Here is a 14,903-nt window from a genome sequence, read left to right as displayed (position 1 = left end):
CATGGGAAACATTCAATGAATGAACAGTTGCAGTAAGTGCAAATTTGAACTTTGCCACATGGAATAAAAAACAACCAACCAACCAAAACATAATCCTTCCTCAGAAGTTCTGAATATTGTAATAGAGACTTTGTGTGTGTGTGTGTTTAAAATATGCAATAGAACTCTGAGGAAGCAGCTTGTTTTGACTGAGAAGACTTGATACGTAGATAGTGGGAAGCATTCCTGAATCTTCTCTGGCCCAGATTCTTAGATTTTTGAAGATAAATTAATTCATATTATTACTATTTTTCGAAGTCTTTCCAGAGCACTCAAATTTGTAGGTTAAACCATTAGAATATTTTTTCCTTATGACTTATGTTTGGAAATATAAAATAGTAATTGTAGTAATAATATATTAATAGAACAAAAAAAACTAACTTTTCTCAAGGACACACCGCATACCTGTAAGCAGTAAGCACCTTGTAGGAAGCATTTCAATTAATCCTCATAATGACCCTTTGAAGAAGGCATTGTTATTTTCTTGCCCATATTATAAGAAAATTGAGGCATAGCGATACAAAGTAATTTAGCCAGATCCCAGATAGACCTGCCTTGACTTAGGATAGGGCTACCTCCTGATAAATCCATTGTATGTTGAAAATGTATTTATAGGCGCCTGGGTGGCTCAGTCGGTTAAGCGTCTGCCTTCAGCTTAGGTCATGATCGCAGGGTCCTGGGGTTGAGTCCCATGTCAGTGTCCCTGCTCACCAGGAAGTCTGCTTCTCCCTCTCCCTCTGCCCCTCTCCCTGGCTCATTCTCTCTCTCTCTCTCTCTCTCTCTCTCAAATAAATAAATAAAATCTTTAAAAAAAAGAAAAAAAGAAAATGTATTTACTATACCTAACCTACCAAGCATCATAACTTAGTCTAGCCTACCTTAAGCATGGTCAGAGCACTTCCATTAGCCTACAGTTGGGTAACATCATCTAACACAAAGCCTATTTGGTAATAAAGTGTTGAGTATGGCATGTATATGAAATGTACTGAATATTGCACTGAAAGGGAAAGACAGGCTGGCGGTAAGGGTTGTCAGTACACATGTTCATGATCACCTGGTTGCCTGGGACCTGCCACTACCCAGCATCACCAGAGGGGGTCGCCCTGCCTATCGCTAACCCAGGAAAAGATCCAAATTCAGAACTCCAAGTACAGTTTCTGCTGAATGAGTATCAGTTTTGCACATTGTAAAGCCGAAAAACACAAGTCCCGGCACTTGTAAGCCGAGGACCATCTGTATTTCATATTGGAGAGTCAAACCAAGGTCCTCGGCTCCAGAATCGAAGTTCTTAACAATGACACCAAAATGCCACTGGAAATAAGTTCTCAATCCCATGTCTGCCTACAATGACTTTCTTTTAAAAAGCACATAATACCAAATATATTTTCTGCACTAAGAAGATCAAAATGCTCGACTCTTCTAGATATTTGAGGGTTGTCATCTGCATTCTTACTTGATTCCTTTTTATCTCCCTTAAACTCTTACACATTTTTTTTTCATGGAGAGTAAAATCTCTTTGGTGTGTCATCTGTTTGTCTGCTTTATGAGAAAACTCTTTATTGAAACCAGATTCAAGATGAGCTCCTCTCAAGATTGCTTATAGGAATTGAAAGCTTGGTTCCCGTTGTCCTGAAGGAACTTCTTAATTCTTTCCATAATAATGTGAGGAAGGCATGTAAACAATATTCATCTTTGCAAGAGTATAAAACTTGTAACTCCAGTGGGTTTTCTTCCTATTCATTCACAGATTGGATGTGTGTGTGTGTGTGTGCGCGCGCGCGCATGCACATGCGCTTAAATCGATGTTTTAGGACATATTTTGTTTCCAATGTTCATCAGAGGTCTCAAAAGTGGTAATTTCTCTCCTGAAGTGGATTTTTTCCCTTCACTTTTACTGCAAAGACAAAGGGTTGGTGGCGTCTCTATCCAGCTCCTTGTAACTTACTTCCTCCTGTTTCATTCTCTTTACCTTCCTTCCTCCCATACTAACTGCTTCCTGGACAGACTTGAAGAGCTTAGAGACAACTTCCCAGGAAGAGGATTGTTTGCTATTACTTGACAAGTGAAATGGTACTGGCCAATTCCGTGAAATTCTCTCCAAGCCACTGAGTATGTACTTAATTTAAGCTGGCATGAGTGAAAAAAAAAAAAAACCTGTTGGCCATGTAATGGTAAATTTCATCTTCAGGCATAGCTGGATCCAGGTATTCAAATTCTATCACTGGGCATTTGTTCCCTGAATCTTTTGGCTCTGCTTTCATCTGAGTTTGTTCTGAGGCAGGCACTTGTGAATGTGATGCCCAAGGCCACCACTTACAGATGGACCCCCACTGGTTTGCCACTCCAAGCATAAAGAACGTAACTCTGTTCTAATGGGTTCAGCAAAAGCCACAGGAGTAGTCTAGCTTAGATCATTGTAGGAGGAGATAAGCATTTTAGTAAAGGAAATGGAAGCTCTGGGTGATGCACTCACTCAAGTTTGGGGGGCAGACCTTCATTCTTATGGAATGTTCCATCTAGGAAGTCCTCATTCTTACAAGTTATCAAAAATACTTTCCCCATTCGCTAATATCAAGAGCTAAAGTTTGCATCTGCTGTAATTTCTAAATGATTGAGGGCTAGTCTAGATACCTGGATGACAAGAATTTATCCTTTATTAAAGCAATATATTGGCACTTTTTAACAAGTCTGCCTAGGGACTACCTCAAACTAAAAAGCTTCTGCACAAAAAAGGAAGTCATCAACACAATGAAAAAGCAACCCACTGAATAGAAGAAAATATTTGTAAATCATTTATTCAATAAGGGATTAATATCCAAAATGTATAAAGAACTCAATAGCAAAAAAAAAAAAAATCTGATTTAAAAATGGACAGAGAATCTAAATAGACATTTTCCAAGGAAGACACACAGATGGCCAACAGGTACATGAAAAGATGTTCAACATCACTAATTATTAGGGAAATTCAAATAAAAACCACACTAAGATATCACCTCACACCTGTCAGAATGGCTACTATGAAAAAAAAAAAAAAACAACAAGAAATAACAGGTGTTGGAGGGAATACTACTTGGCCAGAAAAAAAGAAGAAAATCTTGCCATTTGCAAAAATGTGAATGGACTTTAAAGATATGATGCTAAGTGAAATAAGTCAGACAGGGACAAATGCCATATGATTTCACGTGTATGTGGAATGTAAAAAACAAAACAAATGAACAAACAAAACAAGACTTGGAGATACAGAGAACAGATACAGATAACAGGTGGTTATCAGAGGAATCAAGAGGGTTGGGAGGGGGTTCAGTTGGGTGAAGGGGGTCAACTGCATGGTGACAGATGGTAACCTGTGGTGATCACTTCATAGTGCATACCAGTATTGGATTATTACTGCATTGTACACCTGAAACTAATATAACTCAATTTTTAAAAAGTCTGTCTTTGGGAAGATTTTTTTTCCCTAAAGACTTTTTCTCTGAGTGTAACACTCTTACTTACCACCAGCTCTTTCGGTTCCTGGCTGGAGAGTAAGGAAGAGAGGAAAAAGGGAAAGAGATTGGCTGATGCTCTCGGCATTTTGAAAAGCCCTTCCTTGTTTTGAATCTCAGTCTCTGCCTTTTTGTCAACTGTTTCCTCTTCTCCTGGCATAGACCGTCCCCATGATTCATTTATATTCACTGTGATGCATCAGCTGCCTGCCCGGCTTACTTGGCACCCTGACACCTCCATCTATCACTTCCTTATTCCCACTCTCCCTCCAGCCTTCTCTCCCTGAGTACAGTGTTTACCACGATTATGAATTCCTAGAGCACAGGAAAAGCTAGAGAAGAAGAAGAGCTCGAGGACATACCCAGTGCTCCTACAGGGTGACTTCCTTGGGATCTGAGATTGTGAGGAACCCCTAGTGCTTGTCACTGGCCTCTGGACCATCTCTTCTGTGCTCCTCAGCAATTAGCATTCTACATAGAGACCCGGCTCTCCCTTTCTCTCTCTCCTTTTTGTTTGGTCCTGACTCTAGACACTGAGAGATACCAGAGTTGGGCAAAAACAATTGCTAATAAAAGTGTGTACCTGTGTGTGTGTGTTTCTCACACATATTAATGAGCAATATTAGCAGACCAAAAGATTCTCCCCTTTCTCTTTTTGTCCTTTTCTCTGTCTTCCTGCAAACATATTGTAAAAGTGATCTGGCTACGGGGCGCCTGGGTGGCTCAGTCGGCGAACCGTCTGCCTTCGGCTCAGGTCATGATCCCGGGGTCCTGGGATCAAGTCCCGCATGGGCTCCCTGCTCAGCGGAGAGCCTGCTTCTCCCTCTCCCTCTGCCCCTCCCCACCTCTCGTGCTCACTCTGCTCTCTCTCTCTCAAATAAAGAAATAAACAAAATCTTTAAAAAATAAAAATAAGAAAATAAAAGTGACTGGCCACAGCTGTATAAAGCAAAACACAATGCTGGCAAAGGGGTGGGAGAATCCTTAAATCATAGTATCTGTCAATTCTTAAACACCTACTACAGAGAAGACAGTGTGCCAAAGTCGTTGCATATGTCTTCTCCCTTAAACATCCCAGTAATGCTGCAATGATACCATTCCCATCTTATGTACGAGGAAATGCAAAGATTTTTCCGTGACTTGACCAAGGTCACACAGTTTATCACCAGAGAATCTTGATTCTTTAGCTTTCATTCCAAAATTCATGGTCTCTCCTTTTTCCCTGAATATTGCACTGCTTTATAAAAGGCACCTAGGAAAGAAAGCAGTTCAGTGAGACCCATGCCGAGGTCAAAGCCGGAACAGCTGGATGCTGGAAGCAGTGTTCCTCCCCGGAGGAGGAGGCCGAGCCCACGTCCACACGCAGACTAACCTATGTCTCTGATTCCATGCTGGTCGGAGGTCCAGTTTGTGGCCCTGTGTGGACGCTTGCCCTTCCAGCCTTCAACATGGAAACTTTCTGAGTACTACTTTTTAAAATCTTCCACGAGCTTAGGCTAACACAGGCCTGATGGTAAGACAGAGCACAAATGTCAGAGTCGGGTCTCTGCCCATAACCAGACTCTGCGACTTAGCTGCTCACCAGGCAGCCGTGGGGACGTGGACCAACCCCTGTGGCAGCCACTTTTCTCACTTGCGGATAATGATAACAACGAACATGCATCAGGCACTGTTCTGTCTGTCATGTGATCTGCATCACAACATTAGGAGGTAAGTTCTACCATTTGCCTCACTTTGCCAGAAAATTGAGGCACAGGACAGTTAAGTAACTCAGATTCCAAGAGACAGTTTAGCTCAGTGGTTCTCATATGTGAGCGATTTTTGCCCCCGCATAGGGCAATGTCTGGAGGCATTTTGGATTGTCACAGCTGGGGGGTGGGGGGGGTACTGGCATCTACTGGGCTGAGGCCAGGGACGCTGCCAACCACCCATAGCAAAGAATGACCTGGCCCCAAATGTCAATAGTCCCGAGGTGGAGAAACCTTGTTCTAGCTCCAGAGCCCAAGCTCCTGACCACTGCTGTCTCCCCCATGAAATCATGACAATTTGCTTCTCATGAGATTCCTCCAAAGCTACCACTGGAGAAGTAATACGAGTCACTAGGACAACACCTGGGATGTGCCTTCCGCCAACTGGCTGCCCTCCTCCCTTACCCCCCCCCCATTCCTCTCTCCCCAGAAGAGCAGGGTCAGAGGAGTTCTAGAGAACCAAGTTCTGCCTCACAGAGTGAGTGGACAACAACAGAGCCCCCGCTTCATCATGGCCTCTGTGTATAAAACGTTCAGAGTCCATTATCCTTCCTTGAATTTCCTCGCCGGGTTGGTAAGACAGAGCTGTTTATGTTTGTGTTTACAGTCGACTTGGGAATAAGTGTCAAGGAGGATAATGTGGCCACTTCTTCCCCCAAGACAATGGAGATCAGCGCTGTTGCAGATGCCAACGGAAAGAATCTTGGGAAAGAGGCCAAACCCGAGGCACCAGCTGCTAAATCTCGTTTTTTCTTGACACTCTCTCGGCCTGTACCAGGACGTACTGGAGACCAAGCCACGGATTCATCCACTGGATCAGTGAAGCTCGATGTCAGCTCCAGTGACACTCTAGGGAACAAAGAACCAAGTGAGAGTGTGGCACTTCCGGTAGCAGCTGCGCTGGGCCACGACCCACATAAAACCCCAGGCCAGAGCCTGGCGGGGGACGGAGGCTTCTCTGCCCCTTGGGGACAAGCGCCTGTCTCACCTGAGTCAGGAGGAGCGGCCTCCTCCAAGCCTAAGGACTCCAGCTTTTTGGACAAACTCTTCAAACTGGACAAGGGACGGGAAAAGGCACCAGTCAACAGCCACCGGGAAGCCAAGGGCACAGAGCGTCAAGACCAGGCCCAGGAAGTTTCCGGATTGTCCAGGCCGTCCGACGATGTCCCTGCAGAGAGGGTAAGTGCTGGACGAGGGCAATCCATTTTGTGAACCCCAGCTCGAGGTACGGAGGGGGGGCTCCGAGGGGCTAAGACAAGGGCACCAAATCGCTCGGCAGTCACCAAGGGGCCCTGACAAGGCATCAAGCCGTCGACCCCTCTAGAACAAATAGCACATTGTAGTGGAGTGTCCCCCATGTTTCTGTGGGCGGAAACATCTGTTTGAAGAGCAATAACAGCTGTGACATCTGCTTTATGTAAAAGAAGAGAGGAGGTGAGTTACATACAGATGAATTCGTCCTTCCATTTATTAAAAGATGGAGGAAGACAGGTTGCATTTATGATCAATGGAGTCTGGAGGGAAAGGTGTTAGCAGAATAAAAACGGTCCCTAAAAGACTTCACTGCCCTGTCTGGTCTCAGTAGGTTGTTCCCCATTCCGTATGTTTATAGGCTTTTGTTGGAATACATTTCATTTCTTCTTTTTAATAGCCTGGATTGATCTTTAACTATCTTTGCACCAAAGTGTGGGTTTAAATAAAGAGCTTTTACAGCTCTGGACAGACTCTTTTATGTACTAATTATTTTCCAATAAGCTGGAGTAATATCTTTGTAAAAACTAGATATTTTTTTCAGGAGGTATCCGGAATCAGCCGCTTTCCCGCCCCCCCCACCCCCCACACACCCCAGCACAAAGAAAGGCAGATTCTTTTGATCTTAAAAAAGAGCATTGGCTTTTTATCTTGAGAGAGTTTGTTTGTATTTGGGCCGAGAAAGGAACTCCTCGAATGAAAAAGGAAATAAGAGTTGATACAGTGTATTTTAAGGTACTTGTTTTTTTAGTCATTGGACTTTTAAATAACAGTATTTTTCAAAATTTGGGAATGCAGTTAGTCGTTGAGGTTAGAAGCAGGAAAAAATTAGAGGAGCTGTTTTTCATTACAGGGTTCTATATCATGGCTGTTAATATAGTTGTCTTAATAACAACTAATTGCATTCCCTGTTGCTAATAACACTGGCTGTCATTTATTGAGCACTTACAGTATACCAGGCTCTGTCCCGGTATACACTGTACATAGATTATTCCCCTTAAAGAAAATGAGTATCACGTTAGTCTGCAGTTTCAATGCACCCAGGATGGTGTCAAGAATTATATTTTAAATGTTAGTCACCAGCTAAACATTCTGGACAGTTACAACTGGGGAAAGATAATCAGGCTTGTGTGTTCAGGCTCCTACTATCAGCATTCTTGCTGTTTCTGTAAATTTCTCCTCCAAGAACTGATTTTCAGATTTTCTTTCAAAAGTTTAAAAATTGTCCTTCAAATGCCCATTTCCCCGAATGTACCAGTTCAGGGCCAACTGAATAGCTTTCCTTAGAATTCAAAGTAGGTCTTCAAATGCATCCAGGCATCACATCTTTACTGGGTATGACACTGCCAGGTACAAGTGAGACAGGCTAGAGAGGTGGCCGGGACAGAGCCCTTGTCCTCAGGGACTTTGTGGTCCTACAAGAGAAGAGGTACAAAACCCCTGAGATCCTTGTGCGAGGTGCCAAGTGCTCTCCTTGGGGAGGCCGAGTGCCACAGAAGATGCTCAGACACAAAGAGAATTGGCCTTGCTGGCTCGGGGAACATTCCATCAAATGTATAAACCTGGAGCTGGAAAATTACTTGTCTTGGGGCTAGAAACTGGTCATCAATATTCATGAATATGTGAGAAATGATTTACTGCTTGACTCTGAGCAGAAACTCTTGAGTTCTCATTATTGGTCATGGATCCTGAGGCCATTGGGAGGTTATAACTTTGTGAATAGTTACATGTTCCATTCACGTGGGCATCCAAAGTCAACCCATTACCCGAGTCAGGAAAAGATGGAGTTATTTATGGGAAGAGGATGAAGGACTGAGCTTTACTATCTTGGGACAGGTATCTAGTGACTTATCCAGATCCCCCACCTTAATTAAGAAAAACAGGTTAGCATCTGAGACCTGACCCTTGAACGTTTTTAACCATAAAACCCCAATGCAATCAATCCACTCCCATTCTAAGAAAAGCACAGGACAGTTTAGAGCTGTACTTTATCAACCCATCTTTTTTTATTAAAGACTCTCAGGACTGGCACCTGAATTTGAGTAGAATGAGTTCTAAAACGAGATTTGATTCAGAAGATGGAGGCTTATGTTGGGAGCACGGCAGGTATCTGATATAGTCAAGCCCTTGGGAGATATTTTAAAGTTACCGGGACCTCTCAGAAGACCCCCAAGTTGTAACTTATCCTCCTTTTGGAAAAAGTGAGTTCGCTCCCTTAGATTCACCAGTGAAGTTTGCATTTGTCTTTGTTACACTACAAATGTCCATGCTTTTATTGGTAGTATCACTGGAATCTGAATATTGAGTACCCATTCTGTACTATATCATATAAAACATGGAAAAGCCAGGAAGTAGCCATTTATTGTCTCCGTTAGTCTGTGAACTTGTGGATATTCAAATACATATACCTGCAAAGCTTTTAAACAAAAACAGCCTTCTGATTATTGATGTTTCTCATCCGATCCCTGGCTCAGTGGTCTGTATTGGGCAGGGGAGGGGGAGAAATCAATTGTTCCATGAGTGTAATGAGAGAATCCAGGCCTCAGAAAGTAACACGAATAAAACTTCTCCATCAGTGGCTTTCTTGGTGGGAGTACCGCATTATGCGGAAATGGCCGTCAATGTATTGATTCAGAATTCTTAGCGTAGATTATGCGCTGGGCTCAGCCGTGTGTCAGCTGCCCCTTCCCTCCCACTCACACAAACCCTTTCCCCCAGTCTCACTGCATGCTTCTTCTTGGATTGGAATTCCAACCACAAACCTGCAGAGCTGTGAATTGGGAGAAAGATGCCACCATTTCATTCTGGGAGAAGCACACAAATCTTCTGTGTTTTCAGAACGACAATCTTATTTTTGTGCCTCATAAAACTACATTCAGAGCATAGCATAATTAAAACAAGGCCAGAATTCATGAACAAATGAAGCATTTACTACATAAGCCAAAGAAAAGATAAATTATATGCCTGAAGGGTTTCACTGAGCTGTGATTCACACAAACCAACATGTTGGCAGGGACGAGATTTTTTTTTTTTTTTTAATTTTTCTAGCCCCTCAACAATTGGACCAGAGCTATAAGATATGCATTTAAGAGAGTCATTGCAAAAAGAAAAAAAAAAAAGTTACATAATGAAAATTTGGTCTTTATCCGTTAAAAAAAAAACAAACACTGCATGTCTGTTGTCAACCAGTAATTCCAGAAGCATCTTTGAGTTGGGGGAGGGGGAGGGGCTTAACCTGTTACCAAGCACGGATTCAGGAGATTTAAACAAGAATATGCCTTTCTTTAAAAGTTTAACTAAATTCCCCACTTATTATTTAAACACCAAACTTGGCAAAGCATTTTAAAGATAAATCACGTTCTAGTCCTTCAAAGATCATATCATCTAGTAAGAGATGTAATTTTTTAAAGGGACATTGTGAGAAATGACACCGATCCTCAAATTCATTCCGACTACAGATATTAAGAAAAATACTCCATGTTTTTGCTTCCTCCTATCCTTTTCTCCCTTGAACGCTTTTATCCTCCACAAAAACTGTTCTTGTCGAAGTGGCCATGATGTCGCAACTCCCCGGGGCCCTCACCATGGCCGCCAAACCCCGGATGTCTCAGTCATGTCCTACTGGCCTTGCTAGTCACATCCGACACCCTTCTTCACCTGGTCCCTCACCACCCCCACACTGCCCGCAGTTCTTTAATCTCCTTTGCTGGATCTTATCCTCCAAACCATGGAGTTCCCCAGTCTTCAATTCCTAGACATCTTCTCTGACTACACTTACTACCGTAGAGACACCCCCAGTCCCAAGGGTTTAAATACAGCTATCTGCTGACAAGTCCCAAATTCATGTCTGTAGCCTAGATCCACCCCTGAAGTCGAGCCTTAAGTATCTAGCTGCCTCTTGACATGGGTACTTGAATTTCGACATCTCCATTTGAAGGCTCGCCCAACATGTGCAAAACTGAACTCCTCTCTCACACCTAACAACAAGCAACAGCATGCTTACTTGTGTCATCCACAGGCTTCCTCATCTCACTTAATGGCAACCCCACCCTGCCCCTGCTATTTAGTGGTAGAAATGGAATTAAAGAACCAAGATTTCCGGAATCCTACATGGTGTAAAGTAGGGAATTAAAACAAGCATTGTAGTCAAGTAGCTTAAGGTTTCAACTCAGCGTCTGTTGCCTACTGGCTGTGTGACCTTGGACAAGTGACTAAAACTTTCTGAACCTTGGTTTCTTTATCTGTAAAATGGGGATATCAACAGTGCCAACCACATTTTCCCATTATTCACACTTGTAAAAGTTAAAAGAGATAAGCCATGCAGAAAACTCAGCACCGAGATGCTGCATTTTGAGAAAAAGAAAATTCAGCTATTATTAGCATCATGGTTTTCCCCCCTGTTAATCAACATTTTTGTCTTTTTACTCTGCCCTTCCATAGTTCTCAACCGAAGCTCACCGAGACAGCACTGTTGAATCTAATTTGAAAGCAATGTAGCTTTCAACCCAAAGTCTTGATTTGAGTTAAAGGAAACCAAAAGGTGCAGGAGTTATAAAATTATTTGAGCAAAAATAGAAGTTCAGCGCCCTTGCCTGCAAGCCGCGGTTTGTTAGTCTGACATTGAAGGGTCTCCACTGGCTCTCCTCTGTGTTTCAGATGTATTTGCCATTATTCGCTTAAATGCACTCAGTCAGAATGCCCCCCATGTGACCTGCACAGATGCACATTTTCTCCTCCTGTCTCTCTCTCTCTTTACCAAAAATTCACTTCACCTTCAATGCCAGGTTCTCCATGAGGCTGAGTGAATCCTCCAGTATTTGTTTTTTATGCTATACATTAAGTCAAATTCAGTAACAAAATTGCTTTGAAGGAAGTGTCTTATCAAAACATCAAAACTTAAGCAGGAATTTCTGTGTCTTTACCATTTTACAGAGGAAAAAATCCAAGCTTTAGGGAAACCAAGTCTCTGACTCCAAGCTACATAGCTGAAGAGAAATGCCCATCCCCCAAGCCCATACTTTTCATGCTCAACATTATGTTTTGACCAAATTGTTGAAATTTGTGCAATGGGGTTGTGACTAGGCGAAATTGAGTATTTGTCTGAGGAAATTTCTATTTAATTCTTTTAAATGTTAGGATGTGCAACATTGGAAACAACAAGTTAAAATTTAAAAAATTTAAAAACCACCTAATTCCCATGTTGGTGTGCCAAGTGAACTTTAAGCTGTGCTTTTATTTTGTTTTGTCTACCTTAGAGCCTCAAGGTCATGCCATTCCAACAGGTGAAGAGAACTACCCACGCCAAAAGACTTTGTCAGTACAGAGGAAACTCTGTTCTAAATTATGCAAATTATGTAGTAAGCAAGGTTTTTAGCTATGATACTGTAATTTTTATAAATTGTATGGATTTAGCACTAAGAAACATTTGATATGAACTGTTTTCAGCAGCAGAGTTGATGTGCAAGTGTAGGAATTTGAGTGATCCAGGGCTGAGTTCAGATTCTACCACTTATTAGCTGTGTGATCAAGTCAAATAATAATAATTGCCTCACTTTTCAATAATTCATTATTCATAGGCTGTATAGTAAGCATTTGGCATATTTTATCTGCTTTGATTTTTATAACAACACAAGAATGTAGGTATTTTTATTGCCATTTAACAGATGAGGAAGCTAGAGCTCAGAGAAGTTAAGTTACTTGCCCAAGACCACACAGCTAATTTAGTGGCAGAACCATAATCAAGATCCATCAGTTGCTAAAACCTGTAACACTCAGTCATTTCCAAACCTTGTGTTTTCATCCAGAAAAGGAAGATACTGCCTGCCTGAGGGGGGATTGTAAGGATAGAGGATTATACAGGCAGTCAATAGTAATGATGCTAAATGAAACAGTATATTTTCTAAGTTCTCAGAAAGTGAGAAATAAAGAATTATAAACTAAACAAAATGGTCTTCCTGCATGATGGAATATGGATAGTCTATCATTTAAGGTGCCTTTGACTGCAAGTTAAAAACCCACCCAATCACCAGTGGCATAGTTAATGAGGAGGATATATTATTTCTTGAGCATAGTGAGCATTCTAGAGGTAGGGGGTTTACACTGGTTCAACATCTTCATACTCCAGGATGAGTCATTCTCCAGGGCCTACCATGTATTGTTAGCTTGGTTCACAAGTCTGCCCACGTGTGGTTTCCAGATGGCTTCCAGAGTTTCAAGTAGTGTACCTCCATGGTCATAGTGTCCTTTCAAAGGGAAAGTGAGTTTCCTAAGAGTTACCTGTTGTAAATTCAGTCACATATCTGTGTCAAGGTCCAAGGAGGGCTTGTCAAGTTTCTTTAGTAGAGAGCAGACTCTGATAGCAAAGATGATATGCCATGAATAGAAACCAGATATATTTTTTTCTATCCAAGTTTATATCAGGAAATCATCGAGTACATGGAACTGTAGATAATGCTCCCCGATCCCCTGTTCCTATGGTCTAATTTGATTATGACCCACAGTAAGAACTAGATTTCACACCTTGACCTGATAGACACGCACATGAAAGCAACAAAGAATTCACAGAATAGTGCTGTTTTCACAGCACAGAACACACATTAGTGTTTTGTATTCTTTTCTATTCTATTGTGTTTGTTGTTCTTAATGCTGGTTTCGACCCATTAAATTGTTTTCTAATCTACTAATGGTCACAACATGATGTTTGAAAAAATTTCTTCACCATAATCACCCTTCTCATATATGGAAATGGTGATCTTGAGGGATGTGGCTGTGTCTTATGCAACCAAGTGTTCCCAGCGCCTGGTACACTGCCTGGAATGCAGCGATGTTTGTTAGATGAACTTGACAAGAACAAAGATGGTACACAGCGTGTTACGACTCTGCAAAGAATCTTGGAATATAGTCTCACAATCTCATTATCAGCTCTGCCTAACACAGCTTTAAATAAAAAATGACTTCAAAATATATGCATGATATAGATACTTTCACTGAGATAAACTATGTCGAATCATATATCTGTATCATTTATTCGGTATTTTTTTAAAGGTTCTATTTATTCATTGAGAAAGAGAGAGAGAGAGCATGTGGGGGGGCGAGGGGAGGGGTGGAGGGAGAAGGTCAAGCAGACTGCACCAAACGCAGAGCCCGATACGGGGCAAGATCATGACCTTAGCCTAAACCAAGAATCAGATGCTTAACCGACTGAGCCACCCAGGTGGCCCCTCAGTATTTTTAATTCAGTCTTTAACATGTTATGGTGTTAATCATCATGGTTGAATATTAAGTGAATGGTGTTTTGCAATGGATATGCAAAATAAATTTTGAGTTAACTTTCCCTTTGGTGCTATCCAGTCTGATTCACTCCCTGCCAGGTTATAATAATAGCCCTAATTTATTGAGCATTTACTAACTCAAAGAGAGGTGAAGTAACTTGCGTGAGGTCCTATGGCTAGAAAGCAAGAGAGCTGGAATTTATCACCAGTGCCCACACGCTTAGCCCCTGTGCCTATAAGTTCAAAAAAGAGGGAATATTTGGAACCTTTTAAAGCATCTTATATTTTTAAAAAATTTCTGAAGCTAATAGTTTGGGACATTAGCTAACTGTGGAACATTGGTCCAATGAGATCCACCTTGAAACAGGGCTCACCATCAAATAGTTTTAGAAAATACAACTTGCGGGGCGCCTGGGTGGCTCAGTCGTTAAGCGTCTGCCTTCGGCTCAGGTCGTGGTCCGGGACCCTGGGATCGAGCCCCGCATCGGGCTCCCTGCTCCACTGGAAGCCTGCTTCTCCATCTCCCACTCCCCCTGCTTGTGTTCCCTCTCTCGCTGTGTCTCTCTCTGTCAAATAAATAAATAAAATCTTTAAAAAAAAAAAAAAAGAAAGAAAATACAACTTGCCTTATCCTCTTTCCTAAAGATTTACAATAGAATCAGCCTCCTTAAGGCCTGAGAAGTCCTGCAGCAAACAGATCTGCTTCACTTTGTTTAACTGAGCATTTCTTAAACTTTATTACCCATAAAACTGCTAGCCGTCTAACAGTTGGGCATGGCTTCTGAGGGACTGTTCTTGGAAATGCTGAGCTAGGTGTGTAGACCAAAGTTGGAAAATGGCCTCTTGCAGGATGCAGCAAACCACAGATAGATTTTATTTTAACTTCACAGTGTTTTAATATTTTAGATGATGGATAACATTTTGAAATGGACAAAGTTGACAAAATTTTAAAATTATGAAATTCTAAGACACTTCCAGGTTTCAGATATTTCTGGAAAGTGGGAAGTTTCGTCCTGTATTCCCGGACAGGATGTGAGTTGTGGCTGCTGCTTGGGATGGAGCATTCACTCTCCAGCCTATCCAGTCCCCACTTCTCCCTTGTTCCCAAC

At 42.0% G+C, this 14,903-nt stretch overlaps 1 protein-coding gene across 1 annotated transcript in view; it reads left to right on the top strand.

Moving 5' to 3' along the window:
- BCAS1 (brain enriched myelin associated protein 1) overlaps positions 1 to 14,903 on the top strand; it is a 95,841-nt gene that overhangs the window by 28,262 nt on the left and 52,676 nt on the right. The window contains exon 5 of the mRNA XM_035025644.1: positions 5,880 to 6,451. Within this exon, the coding sequence (XP_034881535.1) occupies positions 5,880 to 6,451 (572 nt within the window). The remainder of the gene's footprint in view (positions 1 to 5,879; positions 6,452 to 14,903) is intronic.

This window comes from Mirounga leonina, unplaced genomic scaffold, assembly GCF_011800145.1.
Source record: "Mirounga leonina isolate KUSES-001 unplaced genomic scaffold, KU_Mleo_1.0 Mir_195, whole genome shotgun sequence".
Lineage (NCBI taxonomy): Eukaryota > Metazoa > Chordata > Mammalia > Carnivora > Phocidae > Mirounga > Mirounga leonina.
This window is presented reverse-complemented; position numbering and strand designations above follow the sequence as displayed.